Raw genomic sequence first — 25,101 nt, forward strand, 5'->3', positions numbered from 1 at the left:
TTTATGGGTCTACTTTCAAAATCTCAGCGGCACGTCCCTACCAAAACCAAACTTGAGTACCCCCCCGGGACTTACACAAAGAATATAAGCTCAGGAGGGTGAAAGTGCATAGGAACAATGCCGGAAACTACGTCACGCTATTGTTCGACCTTGGATACTTCATTCGCCATTTTATAAATATTAACGCATGATCCAATGGGCTATTCCAAAAAATAGGGGCACACCCCTATAGAGGAGTAAATTTTCAATCAAAGAAATGTCCGGATTTCCAAGTCTGCTTTCTGAAAACGACTGGAATTCCAGTTGCCAATGTTACTTGAAAAAGCTTGGAAATCCAATCAAATGAAGGAAAAATCACGGAAATTTTAAAAATGAGCTCTCAAATTGAGGATTTCTTATTTTGAACTATTGTTCTGCCGGATTTTTTTGCCTTTGGGCACTTTAAAAGTCTGGATTTCCAACAGTCACGACTGGACAAAAAGTCCGGATATCCGAACTCCTCTATAGGGGGTGTGAATCTATTTTTTGGAATAGACCAATGAATGGGATGAAAAGCCGCCGATCAATTGAACATTTTGACCTTTCGTATTGAAGATATGGATTTTTTTCCCAAAACACCAAAAAATGAGGTCTTTTGGGAAAAAAAATCCATATCTTCAATATGAAAGGTCAAAATTTTCAATTGACCGTCGGCTTTTCCTCCCTGCTATATACACTTTAAGAATATGTTATTAGATTTATAAAATTTACTTCGAGGACTGTTATTATCAAAAATGTGAAAAATATCAAATTTTAATAATTTGTCATAAAATTTGTATTATATCGTGAATTTCAAAAATGAAAATTATTTGATATCAGAAAGACATTCTTCGTATTCGGAATGCAATTCGATATGTCTGATGTGCTCTCATGTCCCACAAAAAATACTGTCGAAACGCTCATTCCAGATCCCTTAATAGCATGGACATTTCTGTACTCTTAGAAAGGTTTCAAAATGGGTCTCAAGTACCCTCACAGTTGATTGAACCCTCAAAAAGGTTCCTGGAAATTCAAAAACCCTTTGTAGAACCATCAGGTTCGGCAGCCTCTTTAGAGTAGGCCCCCTAACAAAATAGTTCCTCAGAGTGACCAACGTTCCTTTTAGGTTCCATTTAATAACCATCAAGGTCTAGTACGTTCGCAACGTCGAAAGAACGTCATTACAACGTCATAATGACGTTATATCAACGTCCAAAAATCAACGTCGAAAATAACGTTGTAAAAATATCATTCAAGGTCCTGCGCTATATACCGGGGTACCCAAAAAGGTGGTTTTGTTACATTTTGACGTGCAGTGTGGATTACAAAACATAATATTGTCTCCTGAGTATTTCTTTACCTAGAAGGCTCATTAAGGTCTTAAATTTAAGGTAATTTATTCTTTATTACTCTATAAAGTGCTGTTTTACAATCATCTTTCATTATTTTTTCATATCATTTTAAATGAAATGTGCCAAGGGTGGTTGAGGATTAGGGGGAGGAGGATTAGGGGGAGGGACTGTATAAAGTCTATGCAGAATCATACTTTTTCACTATATCATTTTTAATTTTGTTAATTTTTGTTAGCAAACCCTAATGGAAATATTAATATTTGGTCTCATTTTAAAGGGAAAATGTTGGTTATATTATTAAATTGATTTTATTATAACAAGACACCTAGAGAGATATAGGAGTATATTTGGATATTCATTTGTTAATACATGGCCAAATAATGTGTACGTAAACAGTTATCTAAATATTTTATATACATTTTGTACAGGTATTTGGCACACCCTGTATAATTTAACTTTAGGCGAAACTTAAACAAACTATATTTTTTGAAAGCGTCGTCATTATACTATTCACATAATATCACTATTATTGCTAAATTCATTTCAGTGAAAAATAAGTAGGTAAATTACATGGACAAGTTTTCAAGCACTTATCTTTTTGTTTCACCCTGTATATATTTTGGGCAACCCTGTATATCAACTTGAAACTCAAAAGGTTATTATCCCTGTATTATAAGCTATCCGAAATATATATACTTTTACTATTGTCAGATTTATGGAAAAAATGTTACAGCACTTTATGCCACGCCACCTCTGATTTTCAACAATTTGTGACATGTAACACAAAGGTACCCCAGCTTATGACACAGGACCTAAAAGCTATCTACATGCAATGCATTACTTTCCGAGTTTCGAGCAAGTTATTACTTCTAAGGTACCCTTTCTCTTCTGCACAATTCAGACCCGTACGCAGGGGGGGGGGGGGCAGTGCATGTAAATTAGTCATTGTGTAAAGCTGTGTTAAATACTCCCGTGTTATTCATCATACGATGGCCATGCAGCAAATGAAAAACAAAATTAGCGTGCAAGACTATCGTAAGTGGCACATACGATAGTCTTGCGTGCATTAATTAAAATTGCATTGCACTTACGATATTTTATTTTATTAATAAAGAATAATTAAGCAATTTTGAAAGTTAAAACCTGGTTTTAATGTGCGTTTTTATATAGCCTTCCATAATTCGTCAAAATATCATTTTGGCCAAAAATGTCACTTACGATAGTGTAGCACTCTGCCGACGATTTGGTACTTCAAAAAATGCAAAATGCAGGTTGGGCTGATGATGGCGCAAGATGTTATGCCCCTCCAAAATTTGTCATTTGTAAACTAGGCTCAGCAAGTCAGAGAGGCCGAAATTTCGAGATATTTTTTCAGCTGAAGGAGGGCGCTGTGCACGCTCATATTTTACATGCGAGTTGTTGGAGAAATTTTTACACAGCCGAGAGCTGTGTTTTGTTTCTTACAGGATCGTCTTGCTTTCTTCTGTCAACCTTTACATTTGCTCTAGTTTTTGTTTTGTTTTTTGTATTACAGTTGGGAGACTGACTTTTAACAAACGCGCGATGACAGGGTGCGAAAAACAGACTACAACTATGGATACGTGACAATGCATTGAAATTATTTATATTCAGCATTAGGGGCTGTGCAATAATTATGAGCCCTGGGGAGGGTAAAATTGGGGGGGGCACGAAATTTTGGCGAGACGAAAGGGGGGGGCAAGCAATTTTGGCAAGCCGAGAGGGGGGGCAAGCGATTTTGGCACGCATTCACGGGGCACCTTTTAATAAAATGCTTTAAAAAGGCTTAGGAAAACGGTACGGAAACGCTTAAATATGCAAATTTTCCTGCTCGCTGCGCTCGCAACATACATCTAGACCATTTAAAGTTTGGAATTTGGGATCCCAAAAATTTGGCATGTTCAAGGGGGGGGGGCAAAGAATTTTTGGCGGGCCGAGAGGGGGGGGCAAAGTGATTTTTGGCGGGCCGAGAGGGGGGCAAGCAATTTTGGCGAGCCGTTCGGAAATTTTACCCCCCCCCGGGGGACTGATAATTATTGCACAGCCCCTTATAATAGTACTTGTATAAAAGTTTATTACTTCTAAGGCACCCATCTTTCTCTGCATGCATGTTATTATATCTGTTATTGATACATTGAGACCTGCTATGTTTGAGCTAAATTTATACTCGGTCGCTTTTGCATGCGCGATTTGCACACTGGGCATCGTTTTACATATACTGAGCATGTGAGCGATTCGCATTTCTACAAAAGCGAACCGAGTATAAATACAGCTAAAAGAGATGCAAAATAGGGTAAACAAGTTCTGACCCCAAATGCTGCAAAATAGTTAGGTTAAGTCCCTATATAGTGAACTTAACTAGTAACTAATTTTACGAAAACCTGACAAAATGAGTCGTAATCAAATGACTTTTTTTGCGAACCCTGATATTCCAATTTTTGATTTGGTAAATATAAAATATCGGCATGATCTGTAGATTTCTCATACGATCCAAATGACGGCATACAGTAGACCATTCCTATAATTGATACTTTCCTGTCCTTGATGGAGTGAACATCAATATCACGTGATTATAAAATACCAAAAGCGAGTACAAGGGTAACAAACTTGTTGTCAAATCAGGTATTAAGAAATATAAGTATTTTTTGTACTTTCTAGATATGAAGAGCTTATATATTTCCAAACCGTGTTAAGTCCACAACCACATGTTTCTCATTTACTTGTGTGATACAATCACAATTACTTTGACAAGTTTGATATTAGCAACAATGAGTTGTACCATCAACAAGCCATTATTTACCACAACATAACAATATGCAGACTATTGTTCTCATTTGGGAGACAACGTCAACCCATTGCAATATCGCACAGGTAAATCAGAAACATGTCTTTGTGGACTTCACGCGGTTTGGAAATAAGCTCTTCATATACCAAATATTAATGAATAAGGGCATAATAAATCTATACTATACAAGCAGTATAAACACAACGAAAATTGGAATGGCTATAGCAAATGATTTTAATCATTAATTTTAATTAAAATTAGCCATCATTCTTTGCGATTTTTCGTAAATGCGAATGTAAAATGTTTACCCTTATCAAGCTTATAATTGTCATCGCTTTCGTTCTTTTATAATCACGTGATATCAATGTTCACCCCCATCAACGGCAGGGAAGTGCCAATTACAAGAATGGTCTATATATTGGCAGATATACCACAGTAAGTGCTGACATCCGGATAAAGGTCGTCGGTCGACCGTCGAAGCCGCTTCAGACTGAATTGGCATCATTTCGATGGCGCAGTTTGATATTAAGTTTGACCAAATGTCGTAAAGCAGCGGTTTTATATATAAAATTGCATCTTCTAAAAACAAAACTCATTCTTTCATTTTCATTCCACCTGTAATCTGTCCTTATGCATCTTCTCATAATACGGCATACATTTATCTACAACTTCCACGATATCTTCATCCATTTCAGCTTTGTCTGGCAATTTCGAAGGTTCCCCAAAACCGGTGCTCCCAAATGCATTTTTATGTATCGTCGTTGCCGGTAGCATCACGGCGGCTTCCTTGGCTATCATCCATTTCTGCATGATAGCATCTTCATCATTGGCCCAGTTCAAAATATTCTCTGTATATTGTAAACCAATCTCCTTGCAGTAAGTTTTCATGATGTCTTCTGGATTTTTCTGACGATATAAAAAAACCCACAAACTTAAGAGAAATAAGTTCTGAACCACGACAGACATGACAGAAAGGTGATAAAGTTAATAACTCGCCAGCAAACACAAAACGATTTCAACATTATTCGCAAAAGGTTAGAAAAGGTCAGAAAATGTTTAAATGTCCGGTTATATAAAGGGTGCATAACGTTTTCATAACATTCGAAAATATTATTTGTGGACTTACTGAAAAATAAGTATAGTCCTAAATAGCTGCAATCGGTATTAACTGCTAGCGCCATACCATGCCGAATTCGTCAGCCTAACTCGCGCGTAGGCTTTATGAAAAACGGCTTTTGAAGTAAGATTTTGTCTTTATCAAATTGCTTACACGTTTTGGCGCGTTACTATAGAAAAATTATCAAATTCGTGGACATCGTGGAACATTCAACTACGCTTGTTACTCCGCGACTAATCATGCTAACTACACGCGCGTACAACGCTACTCTACGCGTCTATATTAGCGAGGCTATCTGCGTACAACTGCTTACTACGCACAGCCACGCAAAGAGTATGTTCCACGATGTCTACGAATTTGATAATTTTTCTATAGCACATCTATATTGTTTAAAACGTGTTGATGCATTTTATGTGTCCTGGCTCGTCAAATCGCTAATAATCCCTTTCAATAACACTTCAGGTTTCAGCAAATCACGCTGAATTTCATTACAGTTATTGCATTCCGCGCCAATTTCGCATCGTGACCCGGGATCGTGACATGTGACCTATAGTACAGAGAAGGAGGAAGAAACAAACAAAGTGACCAACCTGAAGATCTTCAGTACATATGACTATTGGTTTGCTGTCTTTCAAGTACTCATATAAATCAAACAATTCTTTGTAGAAATACCCTGCTGGCATCACCCCCGTACCGGGAATTTTCCTCAAGTCAACATTTTCCATCATAGGATGGCTACTGATCATTCTTTTGAAGGATGGTAAAACCTGTATGGTCAGGGAAAAACATATTATTAGTGTAAACAGAGATCCTTTAATAATGAGATTAATGTAAATTTGAGCATACTCATTCGGGTTTTTATTTATTATCAACAAGCACGGAACAAAAAAGGCCCTCTTGTTTGTTTAATTTATATTCAAAGAACAAGGCGGGACCTTCTCGAACCACAGTCTCGTCGGCTTTCGCAATCACCTGGAACATTGTAGTTTATTTATTTATTTATTTCTTATTTAACCTAGGGTGACCAATCAATGCACTTGCACTGTTCTCCCTTGGTTCCCAGGTTCGTAGTTTCATAAAAATCCAACAAATTATTACAAATTTGACCTCTGGTGACACTATGACATGAAAAATTGCCATATTTTGCACGTACAAGTACCAAGTTTCATGAAAACCGAATAATAATTTGACATCAAATAACTCCTGATATGACCCTGGATAAAATGCCCAAATTTTTCATGTTTTTATAGTACCAAATTTCATGAAGATCCAACAACTTTTCCTAATTTGACCTCAGATGACCCTGATGAATTTATTATAATCGTTATGGATTTCTTATACGGCCGAAGATGAATAGTACACTTTTTTACAATTTTGCGGGAGAAAAGCCTTTCTTTTTCCATTTTTTTTTTTTTTGGCAAGATCGTCAATTGTCCTTCAAGGACACCCGTTAATTTACATATAAAATAAACTTTAACAGCGTCTTGCATATAGTCAATTAATAAATAAATAAATAGAAATTCTATCAGCTTTCTATACGAATTTCACCCGTTTTCTCAAAATACCTTCAATGGATGTCGCAAAAGGAAAACATGTCGGAATCCCTCTGGTATAGCGTCATACTTATCGACAATACCCTCTACCATGTCCTTGTTGAAAATCAGTTTCTTCCCCGGGGCGTCAGCTTGCAGTTGCTCTTTCACCCACTGATAAGATACTGCAATAAAACATAAATTAGTGATGAATTGTCGGCTGCGAAAGAGCGTTAAACTGTCAAATGATGGCTCCAAAAAGAGCTGGTGGGAGAGTCACTCAAAACATGACCACGTGATGACAACTCATTTCATTCCATCACACTTTTTTGTCGAAATTAGGGACCGTTCACTATTTGGAAGTGACGGTATGTGCCTGTCAAGCCCCCTCTTTTGAAGTCGACAATACCCGATGACCCCCTTTTTTAAAGTCATACCCGATGACCCCCCTTTTTATTTGCGGCTACCCAATGACCCCCATTTTTTGGTTGCGGTTACCCAATGACCCACTTTTTTCTAGATTTTCTGGAATAGCATCATCAAAATGCCAAAAAATAATGCCGAAACTTTCAAATTTTGCTCAATTTTTTCAAATTTATGTCGAAACTTTCAAAATTTTGCTCCATTTTTTCAAAATTTTCTACTCGATGACCCTCGTTTTGAAATCTTATACTCAATGACCCCCTTTTTTTTTTTTTTTATACCCAATGACCCCCTTTTTTATTTTGTTTTGTCCCCAATGACCCCCTTTTTTTAAAATAACGCTTTGTACCCGATAGGCCAATACTTCGCGACGCCGGTAGGCACATACCCGTCACTAAGTTGAGTGCCCCTGGGGAGAATCAAATATTTTTGGGTCTTGAGGATGGAATCTGAATTTTTTACTTGAACCATGAGGGAATGTTAATTTCTAAATTGAGAAAAGGGGAAAGCAAGAGGGGTCCGAAATTTTTTAATCGGACGAGAGAGGGAAACGAGTAATTTTGTGGCGATTTTTCTTTTTTGGTCAAAACTCCCACTTCCCCCTAGCGTAAATATTAAACGGTCTTTTAGCTCCGGAGCCAATATCTCTGTAATAGTTGTTGCGAATGACAGAAGCGACGAATCTGTATTTCACAGTATAGCATGTTCTATATGTACATGACTGTGACTGTGAGTCACGCGCTAATTATTGTAATTTTTGTACAAATTCGTAACAAAATCATTTTCAACTCGATTTATCTCAACTCACTTTTCAGAAATTACAGCCTGGTAAAATGAAAATATCTGAATGTGCAGATTAACACCATTAGAAGTTGTCTAAATCAACAGAGGTATTTGTCAATGTGGCCTCCATACTGCAAAGCGACGTGCAAAAAACGCAATACTTAAGGGGGTACTACACCCATTGATTTTATTTTGCATTTTTTTGCATTTTGTGAAGAAATTACAAAAAAAATTGGACAAACTGGTATGCAAAATGAAGGGGCAAATCTTCTCGTTTTATTGGTGGCATCGGTATCAATGTAGCTTACATGCTTTTTAAGATAGAATCCAAAAGGAGGTACATCACTGATGATTTAAATTCACTTCATTTTGGAAAGCTTAATATCAACGGATTTCGTTAAAATTTTGGATATGTGTTGCTAACACATTAGGGAAATAAAGTTGATATGTAAAATGGGAATAAGTGGTTCCTGATTTCTTTTATGACTTCATGAACTTGGTGCTCCACAACTATCAAAAAAGGAACTGGTTAAAATGCTTCCATTTTCAATGTTGAGCTATATTTTGTATTTTTAACTTGCGACATTATTTCACTGAAACTTAATTAAGCCATAGGTAACAGGTTACCACAACCATACTACAGCAATTTTGAAAAAAATTGTATTTCTTGTCACCTATACCACCATATTGGGTAGTTTTCCGTAAGCTTAACTTTTGTGATTTTGGTAATTATTTTATATTTATTTGTGAAATCTATCTCAACTAGGCATTCTAAATTGTACTCACCATTTACATCCCAAGGTATATTAGTATATCCACCTTGCACTTCTCGATATATATCCAGTTAAAGACAGAATATCAAAATTATGCCTCATTATGATATCACAGACTCTCACATGTGTATTTAAAATGGATGCTTCAATTTGACCTGACCCAATTGACCTATAACCTGACATCCGGTGACCTAATAGCCTTTTCTTCTCCTAACAACACACTATAGTATTAAATTGACTAATGACTATGCATCCATTGTGTAAGTGTTTATTTAATTTATTCAGTGTTAATATTAACTGTTATTTTGCATGCACCACTAGATTTTCTATAGAGAGTATAACAAAGGATTTAATGTATTCTATTCATGTACACTACTTGAACATGTTGAAAAGAATAAATTATGGTTTGTTATGAAACACACATTTGAGTTACTAGGATACAGTAAACAAAAAAATATATAGGGCTTAAATGACTTACTAAAATAGATTAAAAGCACTTTGTATGTAGATATATTTGATAAGTTAAGGACATGAGGTGGTGAACATATTTATGTACTTTATAAATTTGCAAGAAAAAAAAGAAGAGGGGTACTGATGAAAATCAGGGTATTATTCCCCCTTAAGCCCAAGTATATCGGAAAAGTAATATGCCTAATTGATGCAGTGTGCCAGTGACGGGTGCCAGTTAAACTCAATATGTCGGTATAGACTAATAAAAATTCCTTTAAAAGGATAAAACAAATTACGAACCTTCTGAACCGACATATCCAAACGGCAACTTCTTGGCCATTCCTATAATAGCATCGAAGTTTCCACCAAAACCTTTAGCCTTCATGCCTTGTTCTACCGTGGTTCTAAATTTCTCCCTATCGGCGCCGTCTGTGCCCAGCCTTCGTGCATACAAGTAAGGCTCATGCCATACGATAGAATCGTCCACATTGGTCATAGCCTGCATGTATGATAATAAACAAAAGTGATAAAGGTGCACGTACGTCTATTATGTAAATATACCATTATTTAAATAATATTACAATATTGGAAACAATTTACTAGTGAAAACGTTCCAGGTGAGCGAAAAATAGTGTAGTGTTGAAGTTAAAACTTTAAATCAATTTAAAAATTTAGCCTAGGCCCTACTTGGTGAAAAAAAAAAAAAAAAAATTAACACATAACTTATCACTAAAGTAAACAAATTACACCACCATTATGGTCTTGCTAACTTTTGCAAGGGATATTTGTCTCATAGCCCTGCTTTTCTGAACACCAATCATTATTTTGTAACAGAAAATATATTATACAGATTTATACACACATTGCTGGGTTATTACAAGAGTCAATAAACGTTCAATTAACTATAGATAATGGACTTAGTTTTGTGCAATGTAGTTATATTGAACTTTTTTCTGAAGTAAATCGCCCATTGTAGTTAACCAATCAGTTATGTGTATTGTCAGTATTGTTACCCTTATAATTGAAGACCGAATTGAAAAGACTAGTTTGCGTATGACGTCCTGTCAACCAGACCAAAAATGCCGTACTGCGCAGGTCAGTAACCAATCACGTCGCGCCTTTGCCCTGACGTCAGACGCAAGCTAGTCGTTTTAATTCGGTCTTCAATTATAGTAAGTTACCCATATATAGAAAACATAAATGGGTATTATTGAAATTGATGTAAAAAATAAAAGTTCACAAGATTTGATCGTCATTTTCCAGAATGAAACTTAGAAGGACTGCCTTTGATATATGAACAAAAAGGGGTGGTTTACAAATTTGGTCGCCTACCTCTGATGATGTAATGTGCAATTTTTTTATACTAAAATTGCCCCTATTATGTATGTTTTATGGCTGCGAATTGTGGGGAACAGATGAATCAATGTTCATTGAAAGAATACATTTAAGTTTCTGCAGGTACCTACTCAACGTACCAAAAACAACTTCTAGTGAATGTGTGAATTGGGCAGATATCCTTTGTTTATTCAAACCCTGATGAGAGTTATCAAGTATTGGTTATATATTCTTGAATGAAGTCATAATAGAACACTATTTCAGTGTTATCAATTTCAGTACAAAAAAGCCGAACGTGGCCAGGAGTGTTGGGCACTAGCTGTCAAAAATATTTTGTTCTCTAGAGGATTTGGTCACGTTTGGATTGCACAAGGTGTTGCCAATAACAAAGTTTTTATTTCACTTTTTAAGCAACGTTTTACAGACATAGAACTACAACGTTTTGCTGAGTCTATGCGTACTAATTCTAAGTTAAAATATTATTCAATCTTTAAGACTGAGATCATATGTGAAAAGTATTTATTTATAATTGAAAATGTTATGTTGCAGATTTTGTTGACTAAACTCCGACTGGGTAGTTTGAATGTGGAGGTATTTTTAGGAAGGTATGATTATGAAGGTATACCACGCGATGAACGTCTCTGTAAATTATGTGAGTCTGGAATGGTCGAAGATGAACTGCATTTTGTTCTAGTGTGTGATTATTTTAGGAATGAGCGGATTGAGCGGCAACGTTTTATTACTAGATACTATCGTGAAAATCCATCTGAACTTAAGTATTGCTAATTCATGCAGACTTCTGATAGCAGGATCTTGAAAAATTTGTGTAAATATCTATTTAATGCATGTAAGAAGAGAGATATATACTTTCGTCAGTAGATGTATACGTTAATATTGTTTATGTAATTTACAATGTATTTTAGGGCCGGAGGCCTTTAGATAGGCCCTACTGAATAAATTTCCCTCATTTGAGGGAATTGAATTGAATTGAATTTTGGTTTAGAGATATTTTATTTTTGCCGATTGTTCAATTCCAAGTAGGCCTACTGCCGATTTATCGGTTTTGACCCATTTAAGTTACTCATTATTTTGAGAAGTGTACAAACCCTGACGGACGTACATTTTCCTTGAGACATATTGAGGGACATGCCCCAGTCAGAGCTCTTGCCCCCAAGTTGCCCCACCCCCTAGAAAAAAACAAAAAATTACGAAAATTTTCACTTTTTGCAGCAATGTTACCTCAAAATTTGTTAATTTTAAAAATATATACAACATATATCCAAATCTATGCACCCTGCAATGATTCATACACTGATGAGGAAAAGGATGACTTTTATGATCAGTTATCAGACATAATCCAAGGGGTAAATTCGGATGACAACCTACTGGTTATGGGAGATTTCAACGGAAGAGTGGGAAACCAGAGGACACCATGGGAAGCGCACCTCGGCCCACACAGTGACCACAATACCAACAGAAATTACAACGATCAACTAACACTGGAGCTATGTGCTCAGCATGGACTGTTCATCACAAATACATTCTTCCAACACAGAAAAAGTCAAATTTACACCTGGTATAAGTGGAATAACCTAGAGCAGGCATCACAGATAGACTTCATTCTTGCTAGGAAATCACACCAAAGACATGTAATAGACTCCAAAGCCATGCCCAACATACAGGTGGACACTGACCATCGTCCAGTCATGTTGGAAACCAGGGCACCACACCAACTAAGAAACAGGAAGCCAAAACCAGTGACATCCACTATCAACTGGAGGAAACTCAGAGAGGAAGACACCTGTCAAGAAATAGTATGGAGATGGCACAGAAAATGTGTGACAATCTTCAGACTGGAAAGGTACAGCAGAGGAGGAGTGGAACTTGTTCAAAACCTCACTAACAGATACGCTGAAAGCAAAGTGTGGGATAAAGAAGGCAGGAAAAGGTGATAAGAATGGAACTACATGGCGGAATGACACAGTGAAGGAAGCCATCAAAGTAAAGAAGAAACTCTTTAAGCAGTGGTCCCGAACGAAGTCTCAGAGTGATTATGACAAGTATAAAGAAGCAAGAAAAGAATGTAAGAAAGTGGTTAAAACAGCTAAGAATGCATCTTGGCAGGAATATGGAGAAAACCTAGCAGAGAAATGTGAGAGATCACCCAGAGAATTCTACAAGGCTGTGAAAGCTATCAGACAAAAGGATGAACCTTTTGACCCCGCATCACTGATAAATGATGAAGCTGGAAACCCACTCACTGACCAAGAAGACATAAACAACAGATGGGAGGAATATTTTGATGGTCTCCTCAACTTCGGGGATAGTCAAAGCTCACAGGAACCCTTCAATCCAGGTTTTCCTGATGAAGAGGAACCCTCTATCTTGGAAGATGAAGTTCGAGCTGTCGTGAAAGAAAGTGCCAAAAATAAAGCAGCCGGTACTGACGACATAACAACAGAAGCCATCCAAGCATGGGAGATGTCGGAATCAAGTGGCTGACTAGAGTCTTCAATGCAGCATGGGAGGAGAGAGCAGCACCTGATGACTGGCAAAAGGCGATAGTGATTCCTATCTGGAAAAAGAAAGGAAGCAAGAGAGATTGTGAAAAATACAGGGGCATCTCCTTGCTGAGTCACGCCGGCAAGATGTTTACAAAGATCATAGAGAGAAGAATTCGACCCCTAGTGGACCTGCAACTAAGTGAAACACAGTTTGGCTTCAGGAAAAACAGGGGATGTACAGATGCCATTTTTGCGCTACGACAGTTATGTGAAAAGTGTATCGAGTTCAACCAGGAGCTGCACATGGTGTTCGTAGACCAAGAAAAGGCTTTTGATCGGGTGGATAGAGAACAGTTGTGGGCTGTAATGGAGGGCTATGGTATAAGAGGTCAACTGCTAGATAATGTCAGAGCTCTATATAAAGACGGCAAATGCATGGTGAGAACCAGACGTGGGCAGTCAAAGTGGTTCCTAGTAACATCAGGGGTACGTCAAGGCTGTGTGCTGTCGCCACTGCTCTTCTTGATTTATATGGACAAGATCGCCAAGGAAGCAAATCCAACTAGTGGAGAAATAAATGAGCTTCTCTTTGCAGATGACCAGAGCCTCATCCACAAGGACTCAGCAGGACTTCAAGATCATACCAACAAACTAAATGTAGCATGTGAGAAATATGGCATGAAAGTCAGCATAGCCAAAACAGAGACCATGGTGGTTAGTAGATTACCCAAGGATATTGACATCGCCATTAACAACAGCAAGCTAAAACAGACAAAGGAGTTTAAGTACTTGGGAAGTATCTTTTCTGAGGATGGAAGTATCACCAGAGAAATAGAGACACGATGTCAAAAGGCCAACAATATTATCTACCAACTAGCCCCGCTTCTCACACATCCTGCAATACCGATGGATACAAAAGCAAAACTCATCAATGCCATATTTTTCCCAACTCTCTGCTACCAGTGCCAAACATGGACTCTCAACAAAAGAACAACCCAAAAGCTCATCACCTGTGAAATGAGATGCCTAAGAAGAGCAGCTAATAAGTCAAGGAGGGATAAAATCAGGAATGAGGATATCAGAAAGATGGTGGGCACCACACCAATCACAGAATATGTTGCAAAACAACAAGTTAGATGGTTCGGTCACCTTATGCGGATGGCCCCTAGCCAACCTGCAGCAAGAACATATAACAGCAAAACAACAGGAACTAGGGGTAGAGGAAGACCAAGGAAGAGGTGGGCAGATGGAGTAAAGGAAGTATTCTCAAGTCATGGGATTACCTTGAGTGAGGCTACCTGACTTGCCCAGGATAGAAAGTTACATTTCCCACGACGCTATGAAAGGCAGAAGTGGTGGATTAAAGTAAGTAGTAGTAATAAAATAAGCAACTGCTCACAGTTACAATAAATAATAACTTGGCCTAACAATATGCATGAAACTTAGGGGGGGAAACGGCCAGATACAAATAAAAAAAAAAAAATTGGCATGACCCCCTTGATCGGACCCCCGATTTCAATTCAAGGCGCGCCCTCAAATTATGTAATAAGAATATGGTAAGTTACCCAGCGAACACAAAAATGTCTTTTAAAACGCTATAACGTTTTGGTTGTGGTCAAAATATATTCATACCATTTAAATGTCGGGTTATATAAGGCTATGAAAATGTTTCTAATAAAAATTCCCTTTAAAAGGTAAAGCCAGCCTCAATGTAGAAGAGGTCTTGTAATTAGTTTTGGTCAATGTGAAAGGCATTTTTAGGATCACGCTTACATCTACATGACAGTCCACCAAACCATCAACGATGAGAACATGCACACTGAAACAGCAGAAAACATTAATTCCTAATCTCATGTCAACTCTTTTAATTCATTACTCCAAATTGTTCTGGTCTGTTTTTTTTTGTTTTTTTTGTTTTTTTTTTGTTGTTTGTTTTTTGTCTTTTCAGCTTTTTACCCACGATATCTCAATTTCCAATTTTGTAATACCAGAACTTACGAACTCAATATCTTCGCTTAGGAATGTCCGATTTCACTGCTTTCGATATACCACTTCACAAATACACTGCCGGTTTGAGTTAACTTACATGTACATTTTATTTTAAAATAACTTAATTAATTCGCAATGTATAGTTTAAGCCTACTATATTATAATAGATAGTGGCCAGCACATTTATAAAGGACTGGTTACTCACTACAATCTTCACTCTTAAACTGTGTTTTTCTGAATGTGCTGATCATGTTGATTGCTAGTCGGAAACTCCTGCGAAGCTATATGGACATGGCATCTTACATACTCCATTCTATAACAGTCTGCCTATAGTGCCTTGTGTGTTTTCTCTTCAATCATTTTGTTGAATGTAATTTTATGAATCAAATAATTATGTGTCATTTTATTTATAATCAAGAAGTTATTAAATTTTAAAATAAAAATTCCTTTAAAAGGGAAGCCAGCCTCAATGTAGAAGAGGTCTTGTAATTAGTTTTGGTCAATGTGAAAGGCATTTTTAGGATCACGCTTACATCTACATGACAGTCCACCAAACCATCAACGATGAGAACATGCACACTGAAACAGCAGAAAACATTAATTCCTAATCTCATGTCAACTCTTTTAATTCATTACATGTACTCCAAATTGTTCTGGTCTGTTTGTTTTGTTGTTGTTGTTGTTGTTGTCGTTGGTTGTTTTTGTCTTTTCGGCTTTTTTGCCACGATATCTCAATTTCCAATTTTGTAATACCAGAACTTACGAACTCAATATCTTCGCTTAGGAATGTCCGATTTCACTGCTTTCGATATATACACTGCCGGTTTGAGTTAACTTACATGTACATTTTATTTTAAAATAACTTAATTAATTCGCAATGTATAGTTTAAGCCTACTATATTATAATAGATAGTGGCCAGCACATTTATAAAGGACTGGTTACTCACTACAATCTTCACTCTTAAACTGTGTTTTTCTGAATGTGCTGATCATTTGATTGCTAGTCGGAAACTCCTGCGAAGCTATGGACATGGCATCTTACATACTCCATTCTATAACAGTCTGCCTAGTGCCTTGTGTGTTTTCTCTTCAATCATTTTGTTGAATGTTATTTTATGAATCAAATAGTTATGCGTCATTTTATTTATAATAAAGAAGTTATTAAATTAATAAAGTAAGACAATTTATTTATCTATAAGTGCATGTCAAATGGGGTACATTGTTCAATACTATATGCATAAATTATGCCCATATTATAGCTAGGCCCTAAAAACTTTATTTTGCATCGGATTTTTGCCGTTGAAAAGACAAAACTGATGTTTATGATAGCAACCATTTCATCAATAACATTTTGAGTCATTTTTATCCATAAAACGACACAGGATATGATAGATAACTACTTTCACATCAATATGGTCCATATGATCACAGATTGTTGAGAATCTGTGATATGATCCGGGGATATGATGAAGATTTTGATTCTATAGATCTGTTATCAACATGATATCACGCTGTTCAGTGGTCAAGGAGTAAGGACCCCCGGTCAAGGACACTGATATGACATCATAGGCGATGTCAGATTTTCTTCTGCTGACCATATGATGCTATATATTAACTATTATTGTTACATTTAGGCCTATACCTAGAACTTTTAAAGTCATAATTAGTTCAAACATAACTTTGGTAATACTCACTCGTTTTCGTTCGTCGAAACGGCAAAACATACTTTTCCTTACAAATCGAATTAAGATATTTTAAAAAAAATTCAACCACAAAAGTTTTAAACAAAAGTCATTCCAATACCAATAAAAAATAATCTCTTGAGCAAACTGACCCCATCCCAGAAATAGGTACAAGCCCGATGGGCTGCGGCCCGATGGGCTGGCGAAAAGTTTGATATGAATAAACACAACGCTATTTTTAAAAAGTTTGTCAAAGTGTTATCGTAAATATTTTTGACAATATTTGGTAAACACTTTTAAATGTTATTTAAAATATCATGATTTGCAACAAGTTTTCACAAATGATTTTGAATGTTATTGAAACGTTTTATAACATAAAATGTACGTTTGAGTTTGCTGGGTAGTGTATAGTGGGTAGTGGGTATTTATTTTAATCCTGAAGAAAAGGTATAGGCCGGTCTTGCATCTTGTAATGTACATATGTTTGTGTGCACTCCATATAGTCGAGTCATGCAGAACTACTATGCACGCCTATAATATAGAAACTTATAAAAGAACGTGTCAGTTCGGCAAACATATAGGCCTACAACTTACAAGTAAATGATAAGTATTTAAGGAGTGGGGTATGAACGTTTGGACAGTATTTATTGTGGGACATTAGAGCACATTAATCAGACATATCGAATTGCATTTCTGAATACGAAGAATGTCCTTCCGATATCAAATAATTTTTAATTTTTTGAAATTCGCAATGTAATACACATTTTATGGCAAATGATTAAAAATTGATATTTTACTCGAAGTAAACTTAAAAATCTGATGATTTATACTTAAAGTGTATGTAGGTAGGATGAAAAGCCGACGATCAATTGAAAATGTTGACCTTTCGTATTGAAGATATGGATTTTTTCCACAAAAAAACAAAAAAAATTAGGTCTCTTTGGGAAAAATCCATATCTTCAATATGAAAGGTCAAAATTTTCAATTGATCGCCGGCTTTTCCTCCCAGCTACATACACTTTAAGAATATATCATTATAATTATAAAATTTACTTCGAGGACTGTTATATATAAAAAATGTGAAAAGTATCAAATTTTAATAATTTGTCATAAAATTTGTATTATATCGTGAATTTCAAAAATGAAAATTATTTGATATCAGAAAGACATTCTTCGTATTCAGAATGCAATTCGATATGTCTGATGTGCTCTCATGTCCCACAAAAATACTGTCGAAACGCTCAAAACGCTCATTCCAGATCCCTTAAGCAAACCTTTAAAATGCCGTAGACAAACATCTTGGTGTTCCCCACAGAGTAACACGAGCTGGTCCGCCATCCGCCATTTTGAATGTAGCTTTACTGTTCTTTGCCTTGATAAAATAATTATAATAATAATTATCAAACTTGAGGTGGTAAAAATATTACAAAACGTCTTTGTGTTCTCTCCTTTTCCTAAAATTCTTTTATTTCAAAAACGGAAGGGTCAATTGTCAAAATTCAAAAAGTATGTGATAGATGATATGTTCCTCAACATCACCAATTATTTAGTTACCTTTGATTTATCAGTGTGTTAACGTACCCAAAAAAATCAGTTCCCGACGATCCAGTTCTTTCAGGAACACCCTGTATATTGTTCTGCATGCTAGCCATGCGCTTCAATGGAAAAAGTTTTGAAATATTTTCTCAAAATATCAAGAGCTATCTTAAGAACTACTGAATCTATACTAGGCCTGTTTGTACTCATTTTAATGCATTTTTCATGCTGATTCCAAATATGAAATTTTTGAAAAAAGTTTTTAATTTTTTTTGGAAACTTGTCGTCTGCAGTCGACACCCGCGTGAAGAGAGTTAAGGGGGTACTACACCCCTGTGGTAAATTTGTGACTATTTTTGCATTTTTCTCAAAAAATAATAACACACTGGTAACAAAAGTTATGTATATTATTGGGGCAAGGAATCCAATTACTACACTGAAATTTCAGTGACTCAAGAAAAGCGGTTCAGTATAATGACAGGAAACGAGGTACATCCTAGTGGTACCTTATTTCTTATCACAAACCGCCTGTCTTGGGTCACTGAAATTCCAGTGTAGTAATTGGAGTCCTTGCCCCTATAATATACATAACTTTTGTTACCACTGTGTTATTAGTTTTTGAAAAAAATGCAAAAATAGGCACTAATTTATTGAGGGGTGTAGTACCCCCTTAAGGGGCCAGGCCCCGTGAAATTCCCGCGTCGTTGTAGAGTAAGAGACTAATGTTCAGAAGAGTCAGGAGAATCTTCCATGCCATGTTGTAAAATTTGTAACGGCCACGGCCACACTATTTAAGATTTTTTGTCGTTTTTTACCCAACAATATTACTTTTTAAGGTTAGCAATTATATCTAAGCTGTTGCGATTTGGTAGTTCACAGCATCTTGTGAATGGTAGTGAGCTTTGGCAAAAATTGCATTGATCATTTCATACTCAATCATAGCGAGTGTGTAGAATTCAAATATCATATACTTTTGTAGGTCCTGTGGCTCTTGCGTTATGTTGTAAAGAGGGCAAGTGGTTCACAACAACACAAAATTGTAAAACGTACATAGCTCATTATCATTGTAGAAAGAACTTTTGCAAAATATCAAATTGTTATTTTTCAATAATATATTGATTAAGATATAATTAAAATCGATTTTTCCTTTTGGGCTGCTTCGACTACAATACCGCGTCTACACCCCTTGATAAATTTGTGACTAGTTTTGCATTTTTCTCTCAAAAAATAATAACACACTGGTAACAAAAGTTATGTATATTATATGGGCAAGGAATCCAGTTACTACACTGGAATTTCAGTGACTCAAGACAAGCGGTACGTTATCTATATGAGAAAAGAGGTACCGCTAGTATAAATGTATGTATAATGAACCATTTGTCTTGAATCACTGAAATTTCAGTTAAGTAACTGGATTCCTTGCCCCTATAATATAGATAACTTTTGCTACCAGTGTGTAGTTATTTTTTTGAGACTGAAAAATGCAAAATTAGTCACAAAATTTATCAGGGGGTGTAGTACCACTTTAACTAATACATAATAACTCATAATTATTTGGAGTGCTGAATACATGACACGTTGCCTATTTCAATACATTTTCATTTATGGAGCAAAATGATCTCTTGCTAATGCCTAATATTACCTTAATATGTAATACACTTTAAAACTACTTCAAGTCAAAAAAGAGTTGGTCCAAAATGGTAAGGTCGAGGCCTTTTATTATGTAAAATCCTTAAATCCCTTATCATCTGAGACGAATCTCAAGATTCACTAAACATTAAAGCAGTATGCAGACTCCCGAGTATTAGACGTACAATATTGTATGTAACATATCTATAGTCTATTGCCATTCTATTTCCAGTAATGTTTAAGTTCTAACGAATGTTTGATGACGTAAAATCGATAATATGTTACGTATAATATCTGGTAGAAATATATTATCGATTTTACGTCATCAAACATTCGTTAGAACTTAAAGGAGGATTTCGTGATCCTAGGATCCTCTTTTTATGACATTTTTCAGTAGATATCCACGAAAAAGGCTTATTCCCAAAATTTCAGTTGATTCCGATTTTGCGTTTGCGAGTTATGCATGATTTAGTGTATTACACTGCTCCATAGGCCACTGTTGTAATTTCGTTCTGGTATACCAGAACGAAATTCAAATTTGACGATATTTTTGCTAAACGATTTAATCTGCAAGATATTTTTGGTACATAAACATTATTTAGCCAGATGTATCCAGTGGTATAAAAATCTCAACTTTTTTTGAGAAAAGTGTGGGATGAGGCTGTGGATCACGAAATGCCCTTTTAAACATTACTGGAAATAGAATGGCAATAGATTAATAACGTAGATATGTTGCATACAATATTGTACGTCTAATAAAAAGTCTAGTCTGCATACTGCTTTAAGCTCTCTCTCTCTCTCTCTCTCTCTCTCTCTCTCTCTCTCGCTCTAGTAATTACCTATAGGTAATTACTTTTTTTTGCACTGGTAATTCTTTGTGTACATGTACGGGTATTCATTATATGTGACCGTACAGCACGAATGAGCCGTAAATGTCCTCAATTGTATTCTGAGTTACAGTGTAAAATGGGCATGAAGGTCATATTCATAGGTATTTCAATTTGGTGCTACGTGTATCTCATTAAATGAGGTACACGTAGCACCCAATTGAAGTACCTATGAATACGACCTTCATGCCCATTTTACACTATAACTCAGAATACAATTGAGGACATTTACGGCTCATTCGTGCTGTACGGTCACATATACCAGTTGTAAGTAGATTTTTTACAATAGATAGTTTGAATATCTATAATAGATATTAAAACTATCTATTGTAAAAAATCTATAATAGTTTCTTTATCGTTATAAAGTAATATTCTAAGCCACATTTAAACTAATCCTCTTTTAAGTTATTACTAGTGTAGTATTGAATCTAGTTTTCTTTTAACGTTTTATTCCCAGTGTCAAAAATCCCATCAGCCAAAAACCAAAATACTATAATTCTCCTAGATGTGCGGTAATTTTAAAGAGAGACATGACATGGTAATTGATAAATGCATCTATGATGTCCGTTCATAGGCACGGTTGTGAGGGTCATATTTATCTGGCTCTGCTGGATAAAATCTTAATTCCCTACATGTAGGCCTACAGCCAGGAACGTTCTGGCGTAGGCTTATGTGGTATGTATGTATTTTGCATGTCTTAGACTTTAATAGTAGGCCCTATACAACTGGTATACAATGAATACTAGACTCGCTTGCCAGTCCTATATACGCCGTACCTATGTATATTGAGGACTGGCTTACGCCATTTTGGATGTCAATGGGAAATACACACTTAACGATTTGCGCCGGTTAGAAACTTGAAAAAAAATCTTTAAAATTTCATCAATGTATATAAAAGTGGTACCAACCGTATTGTGCTTGCTAATTTAAGACTCGGTTGAAACAAAATTAAGGATCGAAAGCATTTTAGTGTCCAAAAAGGCAAAATTATCGTCAAAGTTCTGCCGAAATCGGCACCCTCGCGAAGGGTTCAGAATTCGAATCGGGAACGAAAATATCCGATCTTTGCGATCAAAAACACAAAATTACAACTTTAAACATACTATTGGCAAAAGACATTATTACCAAACAATACAGAATAGAAAATTTGACATCATTTTCTCAAAATATTGAAAAAATTTGCTCACTAGACATCGAAAAAGTACGCAATCCAATTTCCGTTCAAACGCGTGGGAAACTGAAAGTGCGATAATCGTGACTAATGAATACCCGTACATGTACACAAAAAGAATTACCAGTGCAAAAACTTATATAAAAATTAAAATACATTGTACCACTTCCAGTAGCGTAGCCAGCGGGGAGACAGAGTGCCCCCCCTGACAAAAAATGAAAGAAAAAGTGCACCTCTGACAAAAAATGAAAGAGAAAATCAGGAGGGCAAAGGAAAAGAAAAAGGGCAAGGAGCCCCTTTGCTAGCAAAATTCAGGGCCAAAATAGTGTAAAATACAAAAATTTCCGCGCTACGCGAGCACATTGTAACAATAAAGCCCTTTTTAGCCGGATAATGGGCAAAAATAGTGTAAAATACCATTTTTTTCGCGCTACGCGCGCACATCATCCCAATAAGGCCCTTTTCGGGAAGCTCGAAGACATACAGTCTCTATGTATTGTATGATGCAACTGCAATTTTTTTCGTCTGTGCCCCAAAATTTTATTTTGCCCCCCCCTGACCAAGAAAGCTGGCTACGCCCCTGACCACTTCCCTGACCCTTTATACAAATTGATGTACCGTAGGCCTACCTAGCGCTTGTTTTTTGTGTGACTAGTATCGATTGTCTGGATTTCTGTATGAGCTTGTATGTATGCATAAGTTGCGGGCTGGAGGACAGGAGGAGGGGAAGTTGCTACGAGTTGAGGTGGTCTAGACGTTCGCTTTTCGTATCTCTTTCCTTGTTGGAAAGGTATAACGTTGAGGAGATAGGAACATGTACCGTCATCCGGGACCTACTCTGCCATGTTTGGCTGAGTAACGGTACATGAACACGGTCTTTTGTGCCTATGTAAATTAGTCATTGTGTAAAGCTATGTTTATACCCATGGGTTGCTCATCATCAGACTGAATCCTTGACCGACAGAGGGTGTCAATATAGGCCTACGTGTCGCTTTTGAAAAACAGCGATTCATGCGCATGTTCAGCGGGCAAACACGACGGCGATTTAGTACACTGATCATGCGTGCGATTCAGATTTCTGCAAAAGCGATTGAGTATAAATGCGTCTTTAGAAATTACTGGCGATTGTGTGTTCTCAAGTGGGTTTTATCATGTTAATTAGTGACCTGACACACATTTGTATTGGTTCGATCACGCATTGATTTTTTGTACTGGATCGTTCAAGCATCTCCAACAAATTTTTCAATGTAGGCCTAAGTGCCTCTGGCCCTAGTGGAAGTAAAAACGGATACTATGGCCAGAGTTCTAGGGCTAAGGTGGTCCGATCAGGATGGTGAAAGTGCATAGGAACAATGCCGGAAACTACGTCACGCTATTGTTCGACCTAGGCTACATATTTTTTAACGCATGCGTGTTTGTCAATACAGCTTTAGTCTCCTCCACCTTCGCAACACGGTACGTGGAGTGTCTGGAATCACACTGACGGCGGAGGAGAATACTAGCTGGTCAGACAGTTTAATTTTATCAAGCATATAATACCTGAACAATCACCGTCATTTGATCGATTTACTACAGAATATATTGTATATTTAAAATATAATTTTAATATTGTAAACCTGTTAACTTATATATTTGTGTACTAAAGTATAAGGACACGTGAATAAAATCATGTCGAAGACAAAATGGCCGCTAATCCGCCTATTGTCTAGACCTAGGATACATATTTCGAATGAGGGCAGCAGACTAGGATGCCTATCCCTTTGTCTATTATTCCTGGTCCGATCCTGAAATACACTATTCAAGTTGCCACTCCCACTAGAAAGATATTTCATTTCATTGCACTTTATTTAGGTGAATAGTAAATATGGATTGCACATTTGCACCCCGGATTTGCACTTAACATTTAGAATGATAAATAAATTAACAACAAACAATACAGTATAAAAAAACGAACTTCAGCAGCTAAACTGAAAATTTTATAAAAGAACCAGGACCAGACTGGTAATAAATAGCCTATAGCTGCTTCTGCTTCACCTCTTTTTATAGCTTTTTATATAAAAAAAATATCCTTGCATTGTTGAGATAGCACTGACACAGGCAATGTATTCCACACAGTGATAGCTTTGTATTAAAACAGAAGATTTCTGATAAAGATAAATGAAACAATTTGAAATAGCAATCAAGACTTACCTGTTGCTGCCGTTCAACGCTATCTTTGCATGATATGCGGGATGTTACGTAAACCTTACACAGGCCACTTCCTAACAACAAGTGCCCTACTTGGCGAATATTCGAAATCTCTGCTGGGTTCACATGACACTCCCGGATGACACTTTCCCTAGCTGGTTCACACATGAATGACCCGGCCATGCATGGGTGATTTAACACTCTCCTTCCCAATTTTTGCCCGGGTGCGCAGGTCTTTCAACAAGCTGCGACAACTGACGTGCAAAGATACTAGCAAAATGCCGACCTTGTGTACGCGAGTGCAGTACTCGGAAGACAAAATGTACTTTGACAGTGTGTACCATGAAGGCATGCAATCTCAATCTCAAAGTGATTACGTCGGTAACGGTGTTGCTGCAACTATAACACATCTAAACCAACTAATTACGAAGAGCTTTGTTTCAAAACCCCTATACATCCACTTTTTGAGAAAAACAGTTTTTTTCACGGCATGATGCCACTTTCCCCCACATCTCATATGCACAGTTTATCCCCAGAGGATGATTTAAGGAAGCCCCATAATGCACTGTAAAAGTGTTATCACTAGAGTTTCAACTGCCACTTTACTTTTCAAATCCCATTGAACTCTGTGCAAAAGATGTTGTTTTAGAATTGCCCGTGTGTCATTATTAGTTGGTCGATTTCAGATCTAAAGTGATGTATGCATGAAGGATAATCCACACCTTCTGTAGATAACATAAAATGTGAAATCGACCAACCTTTAGAAGGTGTTTTTATTGTAAATATATCTGTCCAAATTCAAATTTAACCATGCACGTGTGTATGCAGTGGGCGGGCAGTGGTGTGTGTTCACTCACACAGCTGTGCTAACCGCAAGACTTGCTGGGAAGTGCTTAAATCATCCTCTGGTTTATCCCTTACATATCTTGA

General features: G+C 36.6%; 1 protein-coding gene across 1 annotated transcript; it reads right to left on the reverse strand.

Moving 5' to 3' along the window:
* Positions 1-4,235: 4,235 nt before the first annotated feature.
* Positions 4,236-24,369, reverse strand: LOC140170174 (uncharacterized). Its single transcript, XM_072193538.1, has 5 exons — positions 24,175-24,369; positions 9,552-9,750; positions 6,856-7,007; positions 5,881-6,057; positions 4,236-5,079 (listed from the first exon to the last, which is right to left on the reverse strand). Exons 1-5 carry the CDS (start codon positions 24,352-24,354, stop codon positions 4,780-4,782), a joined length of 1,008 nt encoding a protein of 335 aa, XP_072049639.1. The 5' UTR covers positions 24,355-24,369; the 3' UTR covers positions 4,236-4,779.
* Between the last annotated feature and the right edge of the window lie 732 nt (positions 24,370-25,101).

This window comes from Amphiura filiformis, chromosome 1, assembly GCF_039555335.1.
Source record: "Amphiura filiformis chromosome 1, Afil_fr2py, whole genome shotgun sequence".
Classification (NCBI taxonomy): Eukaryota; Metazoa; Echinodermata; class Ophiuroidea; order Amphilepidida; family Amphiuridae; genus Amphiura; species Amphiura filiformis.

What these genes read in the sequence shown, in the direction of transcription:
- LOC140170174 (XM_072193538.1), bottom strand. Translation starts at nt 24,354, where the DNA reads ATGGCCGGGTCATTCATGTGTGAACCAGCTAGGGAAAGTGTCATCCGG. An exon ending in TTTTGCGACATCCATTGAAG is followed by an intron (nt 6,058 to 6,855) that starts GTATTTTGAGAA and finishes CTGACCATACAG; the next exon opens with GTTTTACCATCCTTCAAAAG. An exon ending in TATGTACTGAAGATCTTCAG is followed by an intron (nt 5,080 to 5,880) that starts GTTGGTCACTTT and finishes TTATATCGTCAG; the next exon opens with AAAAATCCAGAAGACATCAT.